This window comes from Leuciscus leuciscus, assembly GCF_965113295.1.
Source record: "Leuciscus leuciscus genome assembly, chromosome: 24".
In the NCBI taxonomy this organism is placed as follows: Eukaryota; Metazoa; Chordata; class Actinopteri; order Cypriniformes; family Leuciscidae; genus Leuciscus; species Leuciscus leuciscus.
This window is the reverse complement of record NC_138723.1, coordinates 18,403,564-18,428,923: the sequence shown is the minus strand read 5'-3', so window position 1 is coordinate 18,428,923 and position 25,360 is coordinate 18,403,564. Positions and strand designations below refer to the sequence as shown.

The 25,360-nt window shown below is 36.0% G+C and overlaps 1 protein-coding gene across 2 annotated transcripts; it reads left to right on the top strand.

Annotated features, from left to right (window-relative positions):
* The first annotated feature begins 100 nt into the window (after positions 1–100).
* ints2 (integrator complex subunit 2) lies at positions 101–24,619 on the top strand. 2 transcript variants are annotated; one of them, XM_082157794.1, is made up of 25 exons: positions 101–651; positions 1,292–1,585; positions 1,744–1,882; positions 2,638–2,740; positions 3,003–3,116; positions 8,315–8,445; positions 8,540–8,710; positions 8,801–9,021; positions 9,276–9,401; positions 10,306–10,377; positions 11,250–11,364; positions 12,772–12,840; positions 13,194–13,328; positions 14,885–15,055; positions 15,837–15,945; positions 16,762–16,866; positions 17,151–17,315; positions 18,102–18,303; positions 18,397–18,522; positions 19,257–19,458; positions 19,556–19,849; positions 20,812–20,919; positions 21,343–21,448; positions 21,916–22,092; positions 23,665–24,619. In XM_082157794.1, exons 2-25 carry the CDS (start codon positions 1,293–1,295, stop codon positions 23,835–23,837), a joined length of 3,627 nt encoding a protein of 1,208 aa, XP_082013920.1. In that variant the 5' UTR covers positions 101–651; position 1,292; the 3' UTR covers positions 23,838–24,619. The 2 variants fall into 2 exon arrangements, with proteins under 2 accessions (XP_082013920.1, XP_082013919.1); XM_082157793.1 differs by having other exon boundaries at positions 102–651; positions 1,289–1,585.
* The last annotated feature ends 741 nt before the right edge of the window (positions 24,620–25,360 follow it).

Genomic DNA, 25,360 nt, shown 5'->3' with positions numbered 1-25,360 from the left:
AGTAAGCGAAGAAATTGACCTTGCTGCTCACAGCTACAATATAATGGTTAAACAAGTGTGCGCTGTCCTCTCATGGTTGTGTCTCAAAAACCTTTTGGGTTATTTGCATAGACAGCATTTTTGGGCATCACAGGCATGTTCGGTTATTTTTTCCCTTAATGTGCCATATCTCTTGCACTAGTCTGTTACCATAATTTTTTAACTATGAACACGCCTATGCTGTCCAAACAATGGTGTCTGGGTAGGCAGCTCACTAGGCTTTGAGACGCAGTCAGAGTTCAGTTCAGCATGCACACCGCAGGGAAGATGAGCGCTTGTGCTAAAATCATTCACCATTCTACTTTTTAGCTTGCTGTCTGGAAACAGTCTGATGGACACATATCGTTTTAATACAGAATAAGTGAATTATATGAAGCATATACATATTAATCTTGTAATTATAGTGCTTCAATTAGTTAAATCTTGATGAATGGATCTCTTGTTAAGCGGGATAGCTCTAGCAGCTAGCCTGTTAGCTTACCGGTGAATTCTGCTACGTTGACCGACGACGCTCAACTTCCCGTTGGCGTGAGAATCACGACGAACCGCGGTCACACGGGCCACACCGGGGCTTGTGTATCCATTGTAGCCATCGGCTGTGGTAAACTCCAGGTAAGACTGTGTCACTGTGTCACTGCTGTCACACGGTCCTTTGTAATGCAAAATATACTTGTATTGGATTCTGTTAAATTAACGTTTGAGCCGAAGAGTTTGATACATTAAGCATAAGTTTGTACTTGCTGTTTATCTGAGGGCACCGTCTCTCCACAGTGAGCATTTAAAGTGTTTTAAATATAAATGTAAACATTTTTAGACCAACACATGTTAAAACTGAAATATAACTTAAAATATTATATAAAAATATTATATAAATTATTATAAATACACCTAAACGCCAAGTAAACTCACTCTTATACAATGGTACTGCTATTTATGTAGCTTACTATAGTATTTAAAGACGACCACTATATACTTCAAGGAATATCATGGTATTACCATGGTAACTTACATGTCCAGAATGTTGTAAGTGCAAGAACATGGTAATAACACAGTACTTTTGCCAGTGTGGGTTTGTACTGAAATTATTATTATTATTATTTTACACTTGATTAAAAAAATCCCATTGTCATTTATTATTATGATCTTGCAGCAATGGCAATACTGATGAACTAATATTGTGGGGTTACTGCAAACTTTTTTTGTTTGTTTAAATTTAAACATTTACTTTCTATTTCCTTTTTCTTCACAGCAGAATGTCAGACAGTGCCAGTCTTCAGTTTGTGAGCCCATATGCATTCGAGGCAATGCAGAAGGTAGATGTGGCCAGACTAGCAGCTTTAAGTGACCCAGAGCTGCGGCTCTTGCTGCCCTGTCTGGTGAGGATGGCTCTCTGCGCCCCTGCGGATCAGAGCAATGCCTGGGCACAGGACAAGAAGCTCATCTTGCGACTGCTGTCAGGGGTGGAGGCGGTGAACTCAATCGTCGCGCTGCTGTCTGTGGATTTTCATGCTCTGGAGCAGGACGCTAGAAAAGAGCAGCAGCTTAGGTGGGTTCATATGAAATTTATCCCAGGTGGCCATTGGCATAATATATCTGATAAGTCAGTCTCGCTCAGAAGTGCTCTGAGAAACTGATAGGGATGTTATGGACAGAATCTCTGCTTAGATATCTGATGATATATATGACCAAATTTTCTCCGTACAGGCATAAGGCTGGAGGCTCTAATGGTGAGAGCATCCTGGTTTCTCAGCTGCAGCACGGTTTGACTCTGGAGTTTGAGCACAGTGATCCTCTCAGGAGACTCAGACTGGCTCTCAGTGAGCTTTTGGCAATTATGAACAAGGTTTAGTGTCCTTTTATTTACTCATGAATAATGATCTGTCCTTCACATTCTTATGCAATTCAAAGATGAATTGTGTTATTTTTTTTCAATGTTAAAATTCTTTATCTTAGACATTGTAAGCCATTGAGACCGGACTTGATGTTTGGTGTCAATAGTTGTGCAGAATTAAAGTAATTTAAAAACATGAATATATATAAGGCATTTATAATAGTACAAAATATTTATATTTAAAATAAAAGCTGTTCTTTTGGACTTTCTTTTCATCAAAAAATACTGAAAAAAACCTGCACAATTTCCACAAAAAAGATTAAGCAGCACAACTGTTTTCAACATTGATAATAAGAAGAAATGTTTCTTGAGCACCAAATCAGCATATTAAAATGATCTCTGAATGATCATGCGACTGAAAATGATGCTGAAATTTCAGCTTTGTCATCATAGGAATAAATTACATTTTAAAATATGTTAAAACAGAAAACTGTTATTTCAAATTATTTCACAATGTTACTCTTTTGACTGTATTTTGGTTCAAATAAATGTAACCTTGGTGAACGTAAAAGGCTGGTTAAAACAAAAAATACAGACACCAAATAATATATGTAATATGATTATTTAGTTCACAACGCTGCAAAACAAAAACACATTATAAACGGCTAAATAAAAAAAACTGTTTTCCTCAGTATTTCATAAATATGCCATGCATCTTTCAACCACACATCAAAATAGTGTTAAAAATATTTTCCTCTTTTCAAAAGGTGACTGACTCTAATGGAGAGTTTTTCCTCAAGTCCTCTGAGTTGTTTGAGAGTCCCGTGTACCTAGAAGAAGTGGCCGATGTTCTCTGCATCCTACAAGCAGGTGAAGAGTGTAACATTTTTAGTGTGAAGACTAAAAGCTTTTAGTTGTCAAGACAAATTTAACAAGTTTCAGCAATCATCTCTAGATCAGTAAATATTTCCTTCATGCATGTCAGAAATGAAGACCTAGCTAAAATTATACTTCAGCTGTGCCTGCAATCTGATGTTTTGTCCTTTATTTACCGACTTTAAAGATAAAACTATAAATCTTTCTTAAACAAGGAAAATTACTTTTTGATTTTAAGTTTATATTCTCCCAACAGAGCTGCCTTCTTTGTTGCCCATCATTGAGGTGGCCGAAGCCCTGCTTCACGTGAGGAATGGGGAGTGGTTCTTGTGCCTGCTGGTGGCAAACGTCCCAGACAGCTTCAATGAAGGTATGTCCATCACCTGCTGAAATATTATGTTTGACTTTAAAACAATTTAGATATGTAACTTAATACATTAGCTTTCCTATCCTTCAAAGACAACATACAAAATCTATGTTTATTATAGGGGTGAAATGGTTGTCGGTAAAAAACGAACCGTACCGTTCTCCACCCACGGTTCAGCAAGCACTTGCACCGCTGTTCATCTTTAATTTGACGACGCATCTATAATATGGGTTGTTGAAAATAACAACGTGTAAAGCAAAGATCGAGGTCGGCTAATGTATGTTTCTGTCGATAGATACGCTTCCCAGTACGTTACAAGGGACTTGGGAAGCGTTATGAAAAAAAAAAACCATGGACAAAACAGTGACTCTTTGTAATCTGTGTTCAATGGGAGTGCTGTATGCTCTAATATGTGAACGTAAACAGTAGAGAAAGACAACGGATGTGTATTAGTATCGGTGTACTGGATCCGTCCATTAGTCTTAAAGTGACAGCAGCCTAATATTCCAATATAATATTCTAGGGCTGCATCTAACGATTATTTTTGTTGTCGATTAATCTATCGATTATTTCTTCGATTAGTCGACTAATCTAACGATTATTTTTCCGATTAATCTAATGATTATTTTTGGGATTAGCTGATTTATCCATTGGCAAACTTTCCAATAAATAATAAGTACAACAATATATCAGCTGTATTTTGAAGAGGGTAGTGCATCTGTATATTATTTTAACATGAAATCTATGAATGATGACAAAAAAAAAATTCTTTCAGAAAGGGTAATTGTCATTTTATTATGAAATATGCGAACAGGAAGCATTTTCAACTTTATTTTTAACTAATGGTACTATTGAAAAAAATGTAAGATACACAGGCCCATTTAGGAAATGTGTTTACTATAATCTGTTATTAATTACCGTAGTGGGAGTATGATTTACTCAATTAACTTGTCCGAAAATGCACTTGTGTTTATCTGCAAAAAGGTTCACATACACTAGATTGCAGCCTATAGGCTACTGTTAATGTTAATATAACGTTAGTCGTTTGTTTTTAAAGTCTACATTAGAGACCTGCGCAGGACGGATTTCTCCCTTAATAATTCCTAAAAAGCTGACATCTCAGTTCATCGCGATCTCACAGATTAACTCTGTTATTATCAATGAAACTGGCTGCACAATGAATCTTTCATAATATCTACACTTTGTTTGCTATAATCAGATGATTTGCCAGTATGCAGAATTCAGCACTGAACAAAAAGTCCATTTTGAGCGGTGAGGGGATTCTAGCATAAATGCATCTGATTGGCGTTCAAGAAATCAACACATATGTCTGTGATTGGCTACATTGTTCAACGCTGCAAACATGTTATAAATAGATAGAGACTCTGGCCTGTAAATCGTTTCTATTTTGTTTTAGTTGTTCTTGTTGCTTTTGTCAAACAGATGAATGACAATTTATTCGTTTTTAGATGTTCAATTTATAGATAATTCTATTTTGCGGGAGTTCCGCGAATCGTTTTATTCTCCCGCAACCAGCACACACACGAGTGCATTACCGCCCGCGCCCGGCCATCAGATCTATGTTCCCGGCTCCCGCGCCGCACTCTGTTGCGTTGTGACCCGCGGGAGTGCAGGTCTCTAGTCTACATGTGCATACACAACTTTTAAAAACTGGCAAATGAAAGCTTCGTTAACAGATTTAAGTTTAAGTTATAAATTAAAGTCCATTTTATTGTCACCGAATGGGGCATAGTTTGCATAGTGAAAGCACCTTTCTGTTCGGCCGTAGTGGTAAAGTATTCCCATACTTTGGATGATCGTGGTCTGTCATTTTCACCATGAGAGGGAGCAGAAGCCGCCATTACTCGATATTTAAACGTAAATAATTACGCGTCGACGCATTTCATGCGTGTCGACGTATTTTCATAGTCGACGTAATCGATGACGTCGACGCGTCGTTGCGGCCCTATAATATTCATTAATCAAACAAACAACAAAAGACAAGGAAATCACTCACTGCTCTTGACTGATTATCTTTTGTAACTTTAATAATAATTAATCCTTATTTAAGTTTGTTATTTCGGATTCATTTGCAGTTTTTGTATTTTATTTATTTGTTGTTTATTTGTACTCTTTAATAGAGCAAACTGGCCTTAAGCAAAAAAAATATATGTAGCCATTTGAAATTAGAGGCAACCACTGCATTTTAATCATGATTCAAACAAAGATGTAGCATGAACAGTTGTTTTGAATTAGATTGCATCATTTAAAGCAAAAACACAATGGTCTGACTTAAAATTTCTGAAATCATGGCACATTAGACAAAAACAGCAGACGGATTGAATGAAAATTCACTCCCTGACTGTAGTTTCTTTCGGTACCACTGTATACATATCAGCATTGCGCTTATAAATACTACTTTATACGGAGGTAATAGGAAAAGAAAATGCCATCAAAACTTTTCTGAAGACAGTTCCCCTCAGAGATGCATTCATATAAACCCCTCACCCCCAATTCAATATTTCAATTTTTCTTATTATTAGCATCGCGAACTTGTTGTGCCTGGTAGAATATTTGCTCTGCTGACGCATCTGTGTTTTCTTCTTTGCCTCCGTCTTTGGTGTGTCCTGTCTATGGCCTGTTTTAATGTTCTGTTTACAGACTTTGTTATATTTCCATGCAAATTACATTTTGGGAAATGATTGCAATGCTGTTTGTGTGCAAGTCTAGAATAGAGATTGGCCAAAATAAAAACCAATAGTGTGTTTGGAGCAAAAACATCCGGTTCCGATTTATAGCTGGTCGACCGATGCTTCTCTATAATTAAACGTTCCTGGCCTTACTGTGTAAAAATTAATCAGTCATCTTCATTCAGAAATACTCCACATTATGAAAGTTTATTGAATGGAGTGGTGCAGGGACCCCGCCCCCTGGTTCCCTCGAGATTTTCCTGTGTGGTGGGGTTTTCAATTTATGAGTAAAATAAAGCCTGTGGTAAACATAAGTTGATGATACTTTGACATTTTGTTCCACAAAATAAATTGCACACACCCATACTGAAAACGCGCATAAGCAGTTATGTTCATTTCTTTTTTGAAAACGTGCATTTTGGGGTGTGAGTGTGTGCAGTTTATGTTGTAGAACAAAACAGAATCAGAGTATCGTGAAGTTATGCATGGTTCTGACGTCATCCCTGCATTACTCTATTGCGAATTGTCTTAAATCATGGATTTGTATTCAAGTGTTTCTGGTTTTTGGATCAGGGATATGTACGATTTTCTTTTTAACATACCAAAATATAACTATGTTTTATTTTTCTTCATTGACTATAAAACCACTCGTGACTCAGTTTTACTTTACATTTTATCTGCCTTATGTGGCTATTGCACGATCATCCGAGAGGTGCTAAATTTCCATTTTGATGAGTTTGGCTGCTGATTATGTGCAGTTTGGGCTTGGGTGTGTTTGTGCACCTCTTTATGTGTATGTGGGTTTTCCTCAGAGAAACTCGAAGTGGAAATAATAATATCTCTGAGTCTCTGGTATCCTTTCATCACTCCCAGGTCCTTGTTGAGTCAATAGCTTATTTGTGCGAGGCCTCATTCAGAGCCAGTTTGAAACATTTCATATTATGAATGGCCAATTCTCAAGGCTCATTACCTAGACAGGATCTTTCATTGGGAGAATATTCCGCTCAAGGCTGAATCATTAAGGGAAAGAGCTTGTCTATAGAGATACACTGTAATCAGATGCAGCATGAATTGTGACGGACTCGGCTACGTTTCCTCTCAATCAGATGTTTTTTTCATAAGAGACTATTGAAACTAATATCATTCCGGCACTCAGTCATAAATGGTTCTCTGTAATTCTAATCATTCTGCGCGGCGAACTGTCATCTGTGGTTAAAATCACAGAATAAGAGGGAAACAGATATTTTAATTCAAGGTGAGAGCATAATACAAAGCCAAATAAAGAAGAGCTTATTTAAAGATATTTGTGGAAAATGTGTTAAAAATAATCTTGCCTGAGCCATAACATAGAAGTTAATACATATGGTTCTGTCAGGTTTAGCTGTTGTGCTCACATGAACATGCAGGATCGAATCTGGTCTACATAACATCCCAATATTGGAGGTCTAGAAGACTTGTAGAAAGCTATATGTTAGCATTCAGATTCTTATACACACACATATATGTATATGTGTGTATATATGTGTGTGTGTGTATGTATGTGTATATATATATATATATATATATATATATATATATATATATATATATGTATATATATATATGAAGAGTTCAGATGCAAAAGCCTCTAAGTGCCATCTGAAATTTTCTTCTCGAATGATCATTTTTATCAAGCTCGTATATTTAAGTTCAGTAATTTCACTTAAATGACAATTAATAGGTAATTTTCATTGACATTTAAGTGAAATTACTGAACGTAAATATATGAGCTTGATAAAAATGATAATTCGAGAAGAAAATTTCAGATGGCACTTAGAGGCTTTTGCATCTGAACTCTTCATATAAATATAAAAATATATATATATAAAATCTATTAAAAAGATCTCGATATATTTGGCTGTATATTGACATGAAATGACACGAGGGAAGGATGAGTTAAATGTTTTTGAAAAAAAGCACCAAGGCTGCAATTGTTTGATCAAAAATACAGTATGACTAATATTGTGAAATATTTAATGTAACTGTTTTCTATTTTAATATATTTTAAGGTCTAGTTTATTTCTATGTTGGCAAAACTGAATTTTCAGCAGCCATTACTCCAATCTTACGTCACATGATCCCTCAGAAATCATTTTAATATGCTGATTTGCTGCTTAAGAAACATTTATTTTTATTATCAATGTTGAAAGCAGTTGTCCTGCTTAATATTTTTGTACTTTGATACTTTTTTCCGGATTCTTTGAATAGAATGTTCAAAAGAACAGTATTTATTTTTAAATAGAAATCTTTTGTAAGATTATAAATGTCTTTACCGTCATATTTGATCAGTTTAATTTGTCCTTGCAAAAAAAAAATATATATATTAAATCTACTGGCCCAAACCTTTGACCTGTAATGTATGTAATGAAAATATAACAATATTAGTATCTTTTATGTGGTTTATAGGCTGTTAAAAATGTATAAAAGCAGCACATTTAATCAAAATTGCTTGTGTTTCTTTCATGCCTCTAGTGTGCAGGGGCTTGATAAAGAACGGAGAACGGCAGGATGAGGAAAGCGTGGGTGGCCGACGTAGGACAGAAGCTCTCCGGCAGCTGTGTCAGATGAACCCATCTCAGGCTCTGAACATCAGGGCCATGGTGGTGGGTTTCCAGCACTAGACCACCTGTCATGCTCTGTAATTGGCTGCAGATAAATAATAATAATATTGCTGTTAAAACCATGGTCTTTCCACAGGTGGAGGAGTGTCATCTTCCAGGTCTCGGTGTTGCTCTAACACTGGACTATAAGCCAGACACGGCAGATGAGGCGGTCAGTCCTCTGGTGTCTTATGTCAGTGGCCTACTTCTGGGCACCAATGGAAAAGTGCGTACCTGGTTCAGTATGTTCATTCGCAACGGTCAGCAGGTAAGGAACAACAGTTGCCCTAAAGCATTTGATGATTACCTGCTTTTTAAGCACATGAAATCAAGTATTTGTCTCACTGTCTCTCTTCAGAGGAAAAGAGAGAGCAGCTCAGTGCTGTGGCAGATGCGGAGGCAGCTGTTGTTGGAGCTGGTGGCCATCTTACCCCGCTCTCGCAGCACCCATGTTCCTAATGACAGTGAAATGGACTCAGAGAGCAGCTCGGGGTACTCTGGCCTGCGGGAGGAGCATGTGGTCAAGGCTAGTGCGCTGCTGCGGCTCTATTGCGCACTTATGGGGATCGCTGGTCTTAGGTATGCTACAGTTGACACAATCAGGTCTCTACAGTGGTGCAGTAGCTCTTAATCACAGGTAACATAGGCACTTATGCTGCTAAACTTAATTTTCCACGATAAGAAATTCCTGGCTCCTTTCCATGACAAGGTTGCAAGTTATGGAAATGATTAACTCCACCTGTTTGATTGTATCAGTTCGTGTTGACAGCGAATACCTCTTTGAAGTGTCGCAAATTTTTAAAGATGGTTTCAAATGTGTTTTCTCTCCACAGGCCCACAGATGAAGAGGCGGAGCAACTGTTGCAGTTGATGACCAGCCGTCCACCAGCCACACCTGCAGGAGTGCGCTTTGTCTCCCTGTCCTTCTGCAAACTACTGGCGTTTCCCACCCTCGTCAGGTACATCCTTGCTCTACCCATTAAAATTAATCATAAATTATGATTTAATGATTAAAGCGTCATATCATAAATTAATAACATTTTTCTCCATGAGGTCCACTTGTATTATGCCCAAAATGACAAGTTTCACACAATTTTAATCTTTGATGTCAGAAATCCAAGGATTTTAGTATGAATCATTTTAGTTGCTGATCATTTTGGAAACACTTCTGAAACACTCTTACAACTTTTCAAAAGTTTGGAGTCAGTAATTTTTTATATATATACTTTTATTTGCAAGGATGCAATAAATTGATCAAAAGTGACAGTAAATACTTACATTGTTACAAAAGTTTTCTATTTTAAATAAGTGCTGTCTAAACTTTCCATTCATCAAAGAATCCTGAAAAATAATGCATTACGAGTTCCATAAAATTAATAATAATAAATGTTTCTTGCTCACCAAATTAGCAAATTAGAATGATTTCTGAAGGATCATGTGACACTGAAGACTGGAGTAATGATGCTGAAAATTCAGCTTTGACATCACAGGCAAATATGTTTTTTATAAAAAAAAAAAACATATATTTAATCCGAAAACAGTTATTTTAAATTGTATAACATTTCACAATATTACTGTTTTTACTGTAATTTCTTTTTATCAAATACATGTAGCCTTGGTGAGCATAAGAGACGTTTTTCAAAAACCTTAAAAAATCTTGCCAATCCCAAACTTTTGAATGGTAGTGCATGTCAAAAGATCAAGGAAAACTCTTTAAATGTGTAACAGTTATGTTCAGTGTAAAGCTGTTTGTTTCTGTTCAGTTAAATTTATATCCAATAGTTCAATAGTTTAGTTTAATGTACTCAAAATCCGGAGTTAACCCAGGTGCGTCATCATTGCTGTTGTGTCTTCTCTCTGCAGTACTCCAGAACAAGAGCAGCTGATGGTAATGTGGCTCAGCTGGATGATAAAAGAGGAGGAGTATTTCGAGAGGTATGACAGGCCTGAATGGACAAGCCCTTCAAACCCATAATAATCAATAAATGCATTTTACAACATTCTAAGTATGCCAGTTATTTTATGATAAGCCAGAAGGAAATCTTCTGGAAAAATAATAAATTACAGAAAAAAGAATTGTTATGCATGTACCAAACATATGTTATTCCTTATCCTAATCCAATTAGTTTCATTTTGAAGAGAACTAAGTTTTGATTTATTTTCTCATTCTTTGCATCCTGCAATTATTAGTTCTCTGAGGTTTGCCTGATGCATTCAGACCCACTTCTGTTCTAGACATGTGTGGTAGAAGAGCATGTTTCATGTTTTTTATGTATAAAGTCCACTTTAAGAGAAAAAATAATAATCTTTGTGCGTACACAAACATTTGTGGTAAAATGTGCTTTCTATCTTTTAGACAATTTTACTCCTATAAAAGGAGGGTGGGGAGAAGAGCATGAATGATAAAATGAAAACAGATGGGGTTATGCAGAGGTTAGGCAGTGACAGCCTTTTTCAATTTAATAACTAATAAGCAGCTGATGGGTTATAAGTCATCTCTCCTGCAGCTTGCGCTCCTCCTGACCCACTGTGATTGGAGCGCTTATCCATACTATAAATTTAGAGATAAATGTCCATGGGTGCGCGGCAGTGTGTGTTTGTGGTTAGTGTTATCATGGATGTTAAGCCCACTGTAACCCTGGGGGTTGGTATGTGTGTATTCATATCTTCTGTATAATAAGAGTGTTTAAATATCATGGACTCTTTTTAATCCATTTCCCCCTTTATTCCTCCTCCCCCTCTTCTTCTCTTCCCCCTATTTTGCTTTTCCGTCTCTCTCTTCTCCTCCCTTCTCTTATTCTTTCCAGTGCCGCCGGTGTCTCTGCCTCTTTTGGAGAGATGCTATTACTGGTTGCCATGTATTTCCATAGCAACCAGCTCAGTGCCATCATCGAGCTGGTTTGCTCCACTCTTGGGATGAAGGTGAGTTTAAGTCATCAGTTGAGCAGCACCAGAGCAGCCTATTAATCGATTAAGAACATCACTTCAGCTCTATTCTGGAGGGATTCATTTTCAAAATGACATTTGAGTTATAATTATTAAGACTGGACGCCTGTCATTTCATGTATTTTACTAAGTGTCTTTTTAACACATGTGGATGTGACGGAAGTTCTTGTGATCACCAAGGCTGCATTTATTTAATTGAAAATACAGTAAAAACAGCAATATTGTGAAAAATAAAAAAAACTGTTTTCTATTTTAATATATTTTTTAAATGTTACTTATTTCTGTGATGGCAACGCTGAATTTTCAGCATCATTACTCCAGTTTTTAGTCTCTTGATCCTTCAGAAATTCTAATATGCTGATTTGCTGCTCAAGAAACATTTATTATCATCAATGTTGCAAACAATTGTGCTGCTTAATATATTTTTGTGGAAACGTAATTTTTTTATTTTTTTATTCTTTGATGAAAAGAGTGGTCAAAAGAAAAGCATTTATTTGAAATAGAAATCTTTTGTACCATTATAAATGTCTTTACTGGCGCCTTTAAACAATTTAATGCATCCTTTCTGGATAAAAGTATTTCTTAAAAAAAACAAAACATTTACTGACCTCAAACTTTTAAACGTATATGATAAGGGAATTCCATAATGAATGTGCACTAAGTAATGCAATGACAATTTTCCTTTTGATTAAAGCAATGAATAGTTCACATACATTCCTTAATCACAGATGTTTCTATCCCTGTTGGTTTAATTTCACAGAGAACCTCAAAGATAGCCAATGAAACATTAGCTAATATGCGCTGTAATTTTTACCAGTGAAATCACAAAGTACATCTGTGAAACACATATTTCAAATAAGTTGGACAAAAGTTAGTAGTTGGACAAAACCATTTAAAACTAGTGCCTACAGCAGTAGGTCAGGTTTATCCATCAGTGGCACACTCTAGAGGTATTAGGCTTTTAAAAAATAAAAACAAGTCCAATTTAGAACATAACAGAGGGTGTACTTAGTGCAGTTTACTTTTGGGCTTAAATGCCAACATTGGTTAAAATCCCGAATTAGTCCTGTAGCTGTAAACATCCATTATACTTAGCTTGTACTGTAAAAGTCTCTGAAGGAAGTGAATTAATTGGTGAATTTATTGATTGTTAGTGTCTGAGAACAGGCACATCCCAGAGAAGGCTAAAGTGTGATATGTAATTGCCTTTAACCGAGTCGTGCATTATTGATGAGTCATGGAGGGTTTGTTTAGCCAGAATGAGTCACTTTCGGCATTTAAAAACCTTCATATTTTGTTGAAATTGTTTTTGAAACTTGCAGTTTAAGTTTAATCGGGTTTGGAAAAATATTTTGCTGACTTAAACTCCTTATCCTTCCACAGATCGCCATCAAACCCAGCTCACTGAGCAAAATGAAGACCATTTTCACTCAGGAAATCTTCACAGAACAGGTACTTCTTTCCTTGTAGTGGATCGATGGTGTTTTAATGCAAAACAGTCTCTTTTAATAAGAACAATGTTTTTGCAAAAGATAATGAATTGCGTATGTCTCTGAGTTTGCACAATCTATTTGACTTATTGCAAGAACTGTTCAGTCACCAGAGCAAACATCTTAATTACTAACAACTTGTTATATTATTACATGCACTATTATAGATATCCTGTCCTAGCAGATAACTTGCTTGCCATCTGTCGAACACAGCGGAAACAAAGCACTTTTTGTCGTTATGGAGAAGGCATCTGCTAGAATATCTGAAATGTAAATGTAGAAGCTGATATTAAGTGGATGTTTGTGTTGTGGCAGGTGGTCACAGCACATGCAGTGAGAGTGGCAGTTACTAATAACCTCAGTGCCAACATCACAGGATTCCTCCCCATCCACTGCATATACCAGCTCCTGAGGAGCAGAGCCTTCACCAAACACAAAGTGTCCATAAAGGTAAACCTGATGATCCCCCATACTGGTCTGACTGTGCTGTTTCTCTTCTGTTGGAATTCTGCCCTGTTGTGTTGAGTTATTTTGTTTTTGTGTCACCTGCTACCTTTTTTTGTGTGCTTTTTTATTGTATAGATTCGATTGTATTTTCTTGCATTCTCTTTTTTTCATTTTTTTTGTTCTGTCATTGTTAATCTTTTTTGTTAAGTTTGTTCTAATGACTTTAAAGTATTTAAATTAATACATCATTATTAATATATAAAAAATATTCTAACTTTAATGTCATGTTTAATGTTCTTCAGTCTTTTTGAACTTTTTATTGAAGAACCTGCAGTTCTTGACACTTCAGGAATCATAAATTAAACCAGTTAATGAATTTAATATATCTTATGCGCCAGAGAAACAAGACCATCTTTAGAATTTTGTGTTTGAACTTTTGTTTTTGCGGTAGCTCTGTGTATTTCTTTGGCATCGCTGTCAAAGAGTAATTAGCTTGTGAAGTGGATTTACTTATTGTAGAGTTAACGAAAGTTATCATGAGCATTAAAGGGGATGTGATGACAGATGTCAGTAGACCGGGAAGATTTAAAAATGAGCGGTTCATTCATAAATCTGTAAGATATAACCTTAATGCTGTGGACACGCAAACTTAAGACAGAACACAACGAGTGCAGGGCTAAAAAGGGGCGGGGCAACATAATAACTATACTATATAAAATAAAATAAAGTAAAATAGAATTATTTGTTCTCTGTTTAGTATTTTGTTTTGTTGTATTCTGTTTTGTTTTCTGTTCCCATCTACTTTATTTACATTTTTTCAACTTTCTATTTTACTTTTTGTACTTTGAACTGTTCTTTTTTATTATGTTCTATTCTGTTCCATTCAGTTCTGTTATGTTCTATTATTTTGTTTTGTTGCATCCTATGTTCTGTTTTGCTCTGGAGATTTTTTTCTTGTCCTGTTTTGTTGTTCTGTTAAAAAAGCCCACACTGTGCTAACTACACTACATTACTCTGTTGAGACTGTTCAGTGCTAGTATTGACTTTAATCCATTGGGTTCTATTATATGTTTGACTGGCTGGCTCCTCTCCTGACTCATGGAAAGGCACTTCATTGATTTAATTAAGGATGTGATTTTTGAATGTGGTAGTGCATCGCCCGGCAGATCAGAATGTTTCCTCACAATTACATCGTCAGCCTTAAAGACTGGAATCTGCCTCCTCTAGAGTCAGTAAGGCATGTTATAGCTATTGATCTGCTCAGCTGGAAAGATGATTTAATCACCCGAGTGCCAGAGCTAGATGATTGGATAATTCACTTACTCTGAATGATCTGACTTTCTTTCTTTCTTTCTTTCTTTTCTTTCTTTCTTTCTTTCTTTCTTTCTTTCTTTCTTTCTTTCTTTCTTTCTTTCTTTCTTTCTTTCTTTCTTTCTTTCTTTCTTTCTTTCTTTCTTTCTTTCTCTCTTTCTCTCTTTCTTTCTTTCTTTCTTTCTTTCTTTCTTTCTTTCTTTCTTTCTTTCTTTCTTTCTTTCTTTCTTTCTTTCTTTCTTTCTCAGGACTGGATCTTCAGACAGCTGTGTGAGACGACCACTCCACTCCACACTCAGCTGCTTCCATTAATTGATGTTTACATTAACTCCATCCTGACCCCTGCTTCCAAGACCAATCCTGAGGCCACCAACCAGCCAATCACAGAGCAGGAGATACTTAATGTTTTCCAGGCAGGGGTGAGTGGAGATAAATCATCTTTTTACTCACATTGACTGCAAAATCATCTAAAACAGCACACACAAAAAAATAACTCTGATAAATGACCGCCCTGCAGTAACAAATATCAGCCTACTCAAATCAGTGGCATAGATATTATTGAAGGTTATTTTTAGATAAACGGCTTCTGGATATTGCAATATGTGCAAACGATTTATAGAAGCATAAATTATATAATATCAAAAAGCAGTTTAAAACATTTGAGGTTTAACAGCCTTGAGTCTGTGGTAAAGTATATGTCAGTGATGCTTCCTAGAATAAAGACAATTAGTATTTGGTAATATTGTCTATTAAACTTTACTGACACTATCAGATGAGAACAGCATTTCAACTAAATTGAGCTGGTAAAGACACTAACTTTGCAATATATTGACACTGTTATTGAACTAATTTGAATAAAAATGTAACTGACTTGAGCTGAATGATGACAGTGTCTTCTGTAGAGCTGCTTTTTATATCTGAAATGATCTTGTTTCATAATTACATTTTCAACATTTACACTTATTTTCCTGTTTATTAATGTGAAGGTGCTTTGAAACAATCTGTGTTGTATAAAGTGCTATAAATGCTATAAATAAATGTGACTTGACTTGAGTAGATGACACTATACATCTACAATTCTATCCAATACAGAGCCATATATTCCTGTAACTTCTCTTGCTTTTAACCTCTGTTTGACCTCTCTCCATCTCCCCCTCTAATCTCTCTCTCTCTCTCTCTCTCTCTCTCTCTCTCTCTCAGGGAGATGGAGGGAAAGTTCGTTCTCAGTACACCATCACCACCCAGTTGCTCATTCTCTATTACATCCTGTCGTATGAGGAAGCTCTGCTCGCTAATACAAAGACATTGGGTCAGTATATTACACACCTGACATAATATTTAAAAATGTCACCTTTAAATACATTTTTATTATATTCGTTTACTTTTTCTATATTGAATAATTTTTTTTGGGTAAATTTTTTTTATTATTATTTATATTGTATGGTATGGTATTTAAGTTACATTTTATCGACAACAATGTAAGGACACTTAATTTTGAAGAATTTTATTTCCCTGTATAAAATTTCTTTATATTAAAATTTGGTCATTTCAATTAATCCGTTCAACCCAAATTCCAACTTCATCCTGAGTTTTGCATGTATGGTTCTTTTGTTTTTGGACATCTTTTCTGTTTTGTTGTCTCCTTGCAGCCTCCTCCTTTGTTTAATTTTAAACAATTAAATTATTAAATGAACAACAAGACTTAATCATTTTATCTACACTTAATCTGTTGCATTCACACTTATGTAAGTTCCTGTCTTGCCACCCAGAGTGCTATTATAATATTAGGATGAGAGCAATACAGCTTAGCTTCCCGCTCCCTCCTCTGCATGTTAAATTGCTTCGAACTCACACCAATCACCTGCAGTTTGACTTTGCTTTGGAAGCCTCTCATGGGTTATTAGAGCGGTTACTCTTCACTGTTTATGCACACAGCTCTTCCCAGAGTGCTGTGCTTATTTAATCTCTCTCTCTCCCTCTCTTCTCCTCTATCATCCTGGAGTAATGATGCCCTTTGGCTGTGCTAATGAACTGGAATACAATGAAAAATCACCTGTACATGAGCTGCACCACAGAGGCCTATTTTTAACAAACAGCCTGATAACCATGCGTTCTCTCCTCCCAGCACTTATGCAGAGGAAACCAAAATCCTACTCTCCTGCCCTCATGGACCAGATTCCCATCAAACACCTCATCCGCCAGGCCCAAGGACTGCAGCAGGAGCTGGGAGGTAAAGGACACCCGTTTAACCTCCAATGCGCTTATATTCAGCCAAGTAGTTTTCAAATATGTTCACCAGGGCTGATAATGCTGCATGTTTAGATGCATCTAACTGACACATGACATTCATTTTATACTTGAAATGTTTCTCTCAGTATATTTTTATTTTTATGTGCATTGATTTCCAGGCTGTATTCATACAAACAGTGAAACATTCCAGTGGTGTTATTCTAAATACAATTTATATAAAATAAAGTTTAAAAAAAGACTATTTTATTTTATTTCCATCGTCAGGCCTGCACTCTGCTCTTCTGCGTCTACTGGCCACAAACTACCCTCACCTGTGCATGGTGGAAGACTGGATCAGTGAAGAGGAAGTTACTGGTACTCTGCCCTTACTGAGGAAGATGCTACTGACATCATCATCCTGCAAATACTCACAGACACAGCTACGAGAGGGTACGAGCCACTCCCACTTAGTTAAAGATGAAATGTGTAAATCACTTTACTATTGGGACAGATTTCATTAAAGATTTTCTGGCATTTACTGAATTTTCAAATATGATGCATGATTTAACAATCATTTTGATGGATTAAATATATATATATATATATATAATTGATCAAAAATGCCAATTTTTGTTCAGTCAAAACAAGGAACTGGAGTGGCATATGTCATTTTTTGTAAAATTAAAACAATAATGGATAAAAATAGAAACGTTGCTCAGTTGGATTCTGCAAACTATTTAGCACTTCTCTGCTGTATGACGTACTTCAAGCAAATTTCACACTACTGTAAACCAGACCACTGAACTCTACATTGAGACTCATAAGGCCCTTTGGCACTGGAGGAGATCACAAGTGCTTATTATGGCCTATGATATGAATAGTTTGTTGTTGTAGTCTAACCTTTCATGTGCATAACTCAGTTTTGCACCTGTGGATTAATGAGCCTGAAGGTGTTTGTGTATTTATACATCACTGCTCTGACAGGCCTGTTTCTCCACAGGGCTCTTGTATTCACAGACAGTGACAGGCTTGTGTTATTGCTATATTTAATGATATGGAAATAAAACAAACAATATATTGACTTTTAAAGGCTCTAAATGTTTTACTTTTGTCTTTGAATTAATTATAATCAAATTCATATATTAAATAATTATTTTTGATTTGATTTATTTATCAGCATGTCATGTAAATCAATTACATTTAAAAATGAATCGCATATGTTTTTTTATTTATTAGCTTTCCAGAATGTCCTCTCTGGCGGGCCCAGGCTGCTGCGTATCCTGGAGCACCTGACGCTGCTCTCTGCGGGAGATCTGATCCCATACGCAGAGGCTCTGACTGCCAGCATGGGGCTGCTCTTAGAGGACGGCGTATCTCGCAGAATCCTACAGACTGTTAACAAACTCTGGATGGTACTTAATACAGTCATGCCACGCAAGTGAGACTTCCTCTCTGTTTTATATGCTGTAGTAAAATGGAAGGATATCTTCAGCACTTGTACTTAAGTCTCTATCTTCCTTTACTTTGTCAGGCTGTGGGTGATGACAGTAAATGCTCTGCAGCCCTCAGTAAAGCTCCTGCGGCAGCAGAGATACACTCAGAATGATCTGATGGTGGATCCTCTCATTGTCCTCCGCAACGACACCAGAGTCTTCAGGTATTTTCTGCTTAGAAATGTTCTAATTTATGCCAATTGTTATGCTGCTAATATAATTTGTAATGAAAAAAAGAAAACACAAAATCAGTTTTTTTCTTTTTTTTATTCGATTAAGTTTGAGGTAGGTAAGATTTTTGAAAGAATTAAGTTGTTTACCAAGGCTGCATTTATTTGATCAAAAATACAGTAAAAGCAGTAATATGAAATATTATTGCAATTGAAAATATTTTTTTCTAAAAACAAATGCTTTTTTCTATTTTAATATATTTTAAATATATTAAAATATATATTTTATATATATTTTAAATATATAAAAATATAGATTTTATATATATAGATTTTTTGCCTTTGGCTTGCTCAGTTGGGGATATTTTGGGGATATTTAATTTTATTTTATCAATCAATAAATTCCACTAGAAACAAACCTTGTTGTATTATTTTAATTTAATACTGTGAAGCTGCTTTGATACAATCTGTGTTGTGAAAAGCGCTATACAAATATACTTGACTTGACTTGACTTAAATATATAATTTATTCCTGTGATTGCATCATTACTCCAGTTTTTAATGTCACATGATCCTTCAAAAATGCTGCTTAATAAACATGTATTATTATTATCAATTATATTATATTATATTATATTATATTATATTATATTATATTATATTATATTATATTATATTATATTATATTATATATTTATATTATATTATGTGTGTTTGTTCTTCTGAAGGTGTCCTCCGCTAATGGACATCACTCTTCACATGCTGAACGGCTACCTGCTGGCATCTAAAGCCTACCTGAACGCCCACCTGAAGGAGACGGCTGAATTTGAGCGACAGGCTCAGACGGTATCAAACCTTGGGCTCGGTGGCCAACCTGACACACCTGAGGTCACCAGAGAGGAGCTAAAGAATGCTCTGCTGGCTGCTCAGGTATACACATACACATGCACGCACACACACACACACATCTCTAAAACTCGGAGTCATGAGTTTTGTACATATGTGTGTTGTTTTTGTCCACCTTCAGGACAGTGCAGCAGTACAGATCTTGCTGGAGGTGTGTTTGCCGTCCCCTCAGGAGGAGCTGCAGCTGGGAGGAGGTGGAGGAGCAGACAGTCTGTTGAGGAGCGTTCAGTCTGCTCCAGGTATTCCCATGCGGAAGCAGGTGGGCGACACAGTTTTTGGGCGGGGGTCCCAGCGGGAATGCGAGGCAGAGGGCGGGCTGCTCAGTGACCTGAGGGAGGTGCAGTGCCTCATCTGCTGCCTGCTGCACCAAATGTTCATCGCAGACCCCAACATTGCCAAACTAGTACACTTCCAGGTAACTAAATCTCTTTGTTACAGAACAGTGATCACCGTTATAATGATATACATGCGTTGTAATTATCAAACCTCATGAAAGTCTTAAAACACCATGCACACACAGTTTTTCCATTTTCAGATTACTTTTGTATGTGTCATTTTTTCTTTTACACATTTTAGAGTGAAACAGGATATTCAGCGAGAGAAAAAAAAATTTAGGTCGGGATTTAATTTTCTCCATTGGGATTTCTCCATTGTTTAGATTGATTCGAGAAAAGTGGTCTCTGTATGACAGGTGGTTGAAAGGGAGCTATTAAAATAGGTGGAGCAAATTACACTACTTTTCAAAAGTTTGGGATTAGTAAAAAAAAAATTTGAATCTATGAATCCTTTAAAAAGTATCACAGTTTCCTCAGAAATATTAAGCAGCAAAACTGTTCTCAACATTGATTCAACAAATGTTTCTTGAGCATCAAATAAACATATTAGACTGATTTCTGAAGGATCATGTGACTGGAGTAACTGATCCTGAAAATTCAGCTTTGCCATCACAGGAATAAATGACATTTTAAAAGATATTAACTTAGAAAATAGTTATTTTAAATTGTAACAATATTTCACAATATTACTGTTTTTACTGTATTTTTGATCAAATAAATGCAGCCTTGCTGAGCATTAAATACTTTTTTTCCAAAACATAAAAATCTTAATGACACCCAAAGTTTTGAACTATCCTTTAACATTTTGATGACACTGCGAAAACTTTCCCCCCCCCCAAAATATGTACCAGTGAATCATTTAGCAAATTTAGCAGGAACATGTAATAAGGTCATTTTCCTGTTGGTGTGAATATCATTTTGGAAATTTTGAAATTAAACAGCCATTAGGTTTATGTAAATCAGTTTCAGAATCTCTAATTGTCTCTCTAAGCTCTATTTGAGTTCTTAAGGTTTTCTAAATGTTCTTTAAATGTTTCTTCAGGGTTATCCACAGCCCTTGCTTCCTCTGACGGTGGCAGGAATTCCTTCCATGCACATCTGTCTAGACTTTATCCCAGAACTCCTCGCTCAGCCACAGCTGGAGAAACAGGTAAGCAACTATCAATGTGTCCATCCGTATTATTAGCCAGGACTAAATGGACCATGTACTAAGTTCTGGGAGTGACAGCATCATTTGAATTTAGGTGTGAATGCCATAAATTATCATCCTGTGTGTGTGTACACTGAATATAATTTCTCACAAACCTGTCATGGTCTAAAACGATAACCATAGCGATGCTTTTGACTAAATGAGATACAGATGTATGTGGTTTACTATATTAAGTATATAAGTATACTCAATAGGATGTGAGACTCTTTATAGTATATACTACAACTTAAATTAGAGCTGTACAGCTACAAGTTGAAGCATTAAGAGTGTGTATTACATCATTCAAATTGCTGACACATGGTGAGCCCTCAGGGTTGACCTCTGGGCTTGATGCTAATGGCAGTTTTGTTTTTTCTGCCACAGATCTTCGCCATACAGCTGTTGTCCCATCTGTGCACCCAGTACGCCCTGCCCAAATCCCTCAGTGTGGCACGTCTTGCCATTAGTGTGATGGGTACCCTCCTCACTGGTAAAATAACTCTCATCTGTTTCTTTATCTCTCTTCCATCCTCTCTTTATCTTGGTCTCCGTTCTTATTCATTTATTAGGATCTGGCATTTTATTAAAGAGTGTCTAAAAATAACATTGATAATTGGAGAGATCAGACTATTACCCTGACTTTTTTTGTAACAAAAACCAGCCAGTGCAAACTTGTCTGATTATCTTTGTACACACTGCCCTCTGCTGGCCATTTGTTACTGTCTATATAACAAACCTTCATCTGCAGTGTTTATAAATTATGCATCAGCCATCCATTTATTATGTTTTATTGAATGAGAACCAGAGGTGTCTTGAGCACTCTTAAATCCTGCAGTTCCTTACATTTTGTATTAGATCATTTAAGTTTAATGTTATCTCGTGCATCTGTTCTCAAAAGCAACCAAAAACTGGTCCAATATATTCACTTATGTAACTCATTTTTGGTATCTGTTACAGTACTGACCCGTGCCAAGCGGTTTGCATTTTTCATGCCAACGCTGCCATGCCTAGTTTCGTTCTGCAAGGCTTTCCCTCCACTCTTCGATGATGTCATGTCCCTGCTGGTTCAGGTGGGACAGGTGTCCGCTGCTGATGTCACCACCAAGGCCAGAGACATTGACCCTCTCATTGCTAGTGAGTGTGTTCTTGTCTTATTTGACTTAATTGTTTTAAAATTTTGCAATGTTCAATGACTGTTGTATGTCGCATGGATAGGGCAAGATTAAGTTTGTATTCAATTTTAGATTATATTATTTTACTCATTTGATGCTTTGAAGAGATTTTTAACTAAGTTAGATCTAATAGATTGCAACAGCGCAGGCTCACTTTTTTAGATGCCTTGTTTCCGGAAGTATTTTTCACATAGGGGGCTTAGAAAAAGAGTTACAAGCCAAGAACCAAACCAACCAGCGACAAGGTGAATCTTAACACCACCATGATTTAAAGTGCAATAGATAGATTTGCTTGTTGCAGTTCTCTGATTGGTGGTGATTTCTTTGCAAAATCATTGATAATGCAGCTTTCACCAAGAAATCCACCGATATTTAAATAAGTTGAAATAATGTGATCTGATGGCTTTAACATAAAAATATACCATCAGTTAAAAACTTTGGAGCTCACAGTAGGTTTGTCGTTAAAAGTTTGTTATTGTTAAAAATGTATCCCTTTTTTTTCTTCCAAAACCCAACTGTTGCACTCTATTCAGTTTAAGAGTTTTTAGCAATTATAAATCTTAAAGGGTTTTTAATTCATAATTTTATTCAAAAATTTAATCAAAAATTATATTTTTATTCATTTATTATTTATAAAAAATTTTCTCTCCATGGAAATGGCTACCAAAGCTGGCAAACTTGTTAAAGGTTTTGAATAGTGTTATATTTGCAAATGGCTGCACAATTAAATGATTTAATGATTATTAAACAACCAAAAAAAGCCAATTTATTTCTTTATAACACACCGTTGCAATGGATGCAGGATTCTAACCGTAGAGACAGAACAGACTATTTTCTTTAGCGGGAGCAATACAATAGTTTTTAAATCAATAAACTCCTTTTTAAATCAATATTTTGTGTCAAATTATTGATTTATTTGGTAGGTAGCCATGTAATAAGCGGGATAAAGTAGATCCGCTTCGCGTCGGGGTCCTGATCAGCCTGTCGGGGTTGTATTCGCTATAACAACCGCCTCGCTCTACATTATCCCTTACTTATTAATTATAGAAATATTGCATTGATATATTCATTATATATAAACTCATACTACTTCACTATTACATTACCATCAAATTCCACGATTTTTTTTAAAAGTGGCCTGTGACCCCATTACAGCTAAGGTGGACCAAAAATCTACTTGCATAACCATATAGGTGCCACCAAAGAACGGTGTTCATTTCACTCAGTACACTTTGAAAGAGGTTTGAGTTTGATTCTCAAATGTGACGACTCTTAAAGAGTAACTGTTTCTACAGACTTTGGAAGCACATTGCTTTCAAGTTTATTGTTTCTGCACAGTCTGTTGAGCATGTGTGTTTTTGTTTCAAAGTGTGTTATGCCTTTTTGTTCTTTTATCTTTTTTTCTAAGCATCGGCAATACGAGGTTATCATTTCTCAGTATATTTCTCAGTGATTATCAAGATAAGCACACTATGATTTGGCCAAATCACGTAGCCCTAGATTAAGATCTAATACACTGTGCTCTTGTGTTTAGGGCTTCAATATCTGAGAGAGAAGCCACAGGAAATACCTCTATCAGAATCCAAACTCTCTCTACCAAAGAGATCTGCAGAGGAGCTGGGCGGAGCCGATCCTGACGTACAGCTGTGCTATCAGATCGAGGCCACCTTCATGGACATCATCAGCTCCAGCACACAGACACTGTGACAACACACAGGCAAATAGAAATGTTGATGGACTGTGCATTGATTGGAATGAGTATTTTGTCCCATGTAAAAAATTAAGTATCATGTTACAGGAATCTTGGTCGTACAAATCTACTTATGAACCTACGAAGCATTATAATGATAGATGTCTTGCAGCTGTTGGACTAGTGCTGAGAACATTTCAGTTTAAAGTCAATCCACTCAAAATCCTCCATTATGGCATCCAATACCACAAGTGATGAAAACATCTGGAATGAAGGTGATGAAAGATAGTCTAATTTGACACAGTTTTAAGTAAACTGTTCTTATATTATATATATGAAAAGTCAAATCACTGAGTACCATTTTAAAAAACGAAGGACAAGATGTACTGAAAGGTTAAAATATAGATTGCAATTCCATATTCTGTTGCCAGCAAAATCCACAGTCTATATTTGACTCAAAATAACATTGACTTTCCAGGAAACTTTTCATTCTCTGGCCTGTCCTTAAGGATTGGTTTAATTCAGGTCACAAAGCAGCTTGCTGTAGAAGTAGTAGATTTTTTTCTAAATAGTGTGTTAGGTTGTTAGTAAATTGTGTATTTGAGTGTCTGACGAGATGTGTGTGTTCAGGGCACTTAGCAGTGATATTATTGGTCTGTTTTCTAGACCAGCATTTAACTGTATTTTCTTGGCACACATTCAACTTTTCTTGAAGTGTGACGTCTTAATTTTTTTTTGTTACCTTGGTTGTTTACATGTCTATCCTTTGAACATTTGTATTAAAACATCTTTTGGGAAAGACTTGTAGTTGCATATTATCTCACTTCACCTTTATTTAGCACATATTGATAAGAACATATCTGGCTGGCATTATAAACAGTTTGGGTTGCCAAAACAAAACTCCAAGTCACAAAAAGCACCAACAATTTTTCTGAATATTAAATGCATTTACATAAACTTCAATATTTCAGATAGGCCACCTAAAATTATTTTATCCTTTATCTGTGGTGATGAAATGTAAAAAAATTACATTTCCTTTAGATCCACATGGGGGTGCTCTTGTTTCATCTAAAAATACTGTTCCACAACCTGGAGTACACATGGAAACGCTTATGCATGTTCAGTTATGGCATGATCAATGATTGGAGCATAACAAATAACTTGGCCAATCACATGCTCCTTTTGCTCCAGTACAATGGTTTTCTGTGTTATGAGAGCTTTAGAAGATTTAATTTGCAATCAAAGTTGGCCTATGTACTTCACATTAGAGTAGAACAATCCAGTACAAAAATGTACTTTTTTTTCTGAGCCAGATTACACCATGAGGCTTGACCCAAACTTGTGTTATAAAAAAATAAAAAAATCTTTTATTTGCATCACTTATATAGTCATTCTCACCCATGTAAAATCTTTTGTAATGTCCTTTATAGAAGCTGTTGAGTTTTTCCTCTTGTCTGATGTGCAGTATGTGGAACTACATAAGGATTCATAAAAATAACTATGGCATCCATCACTCCTAAGTGCACATCTACCCATAGGG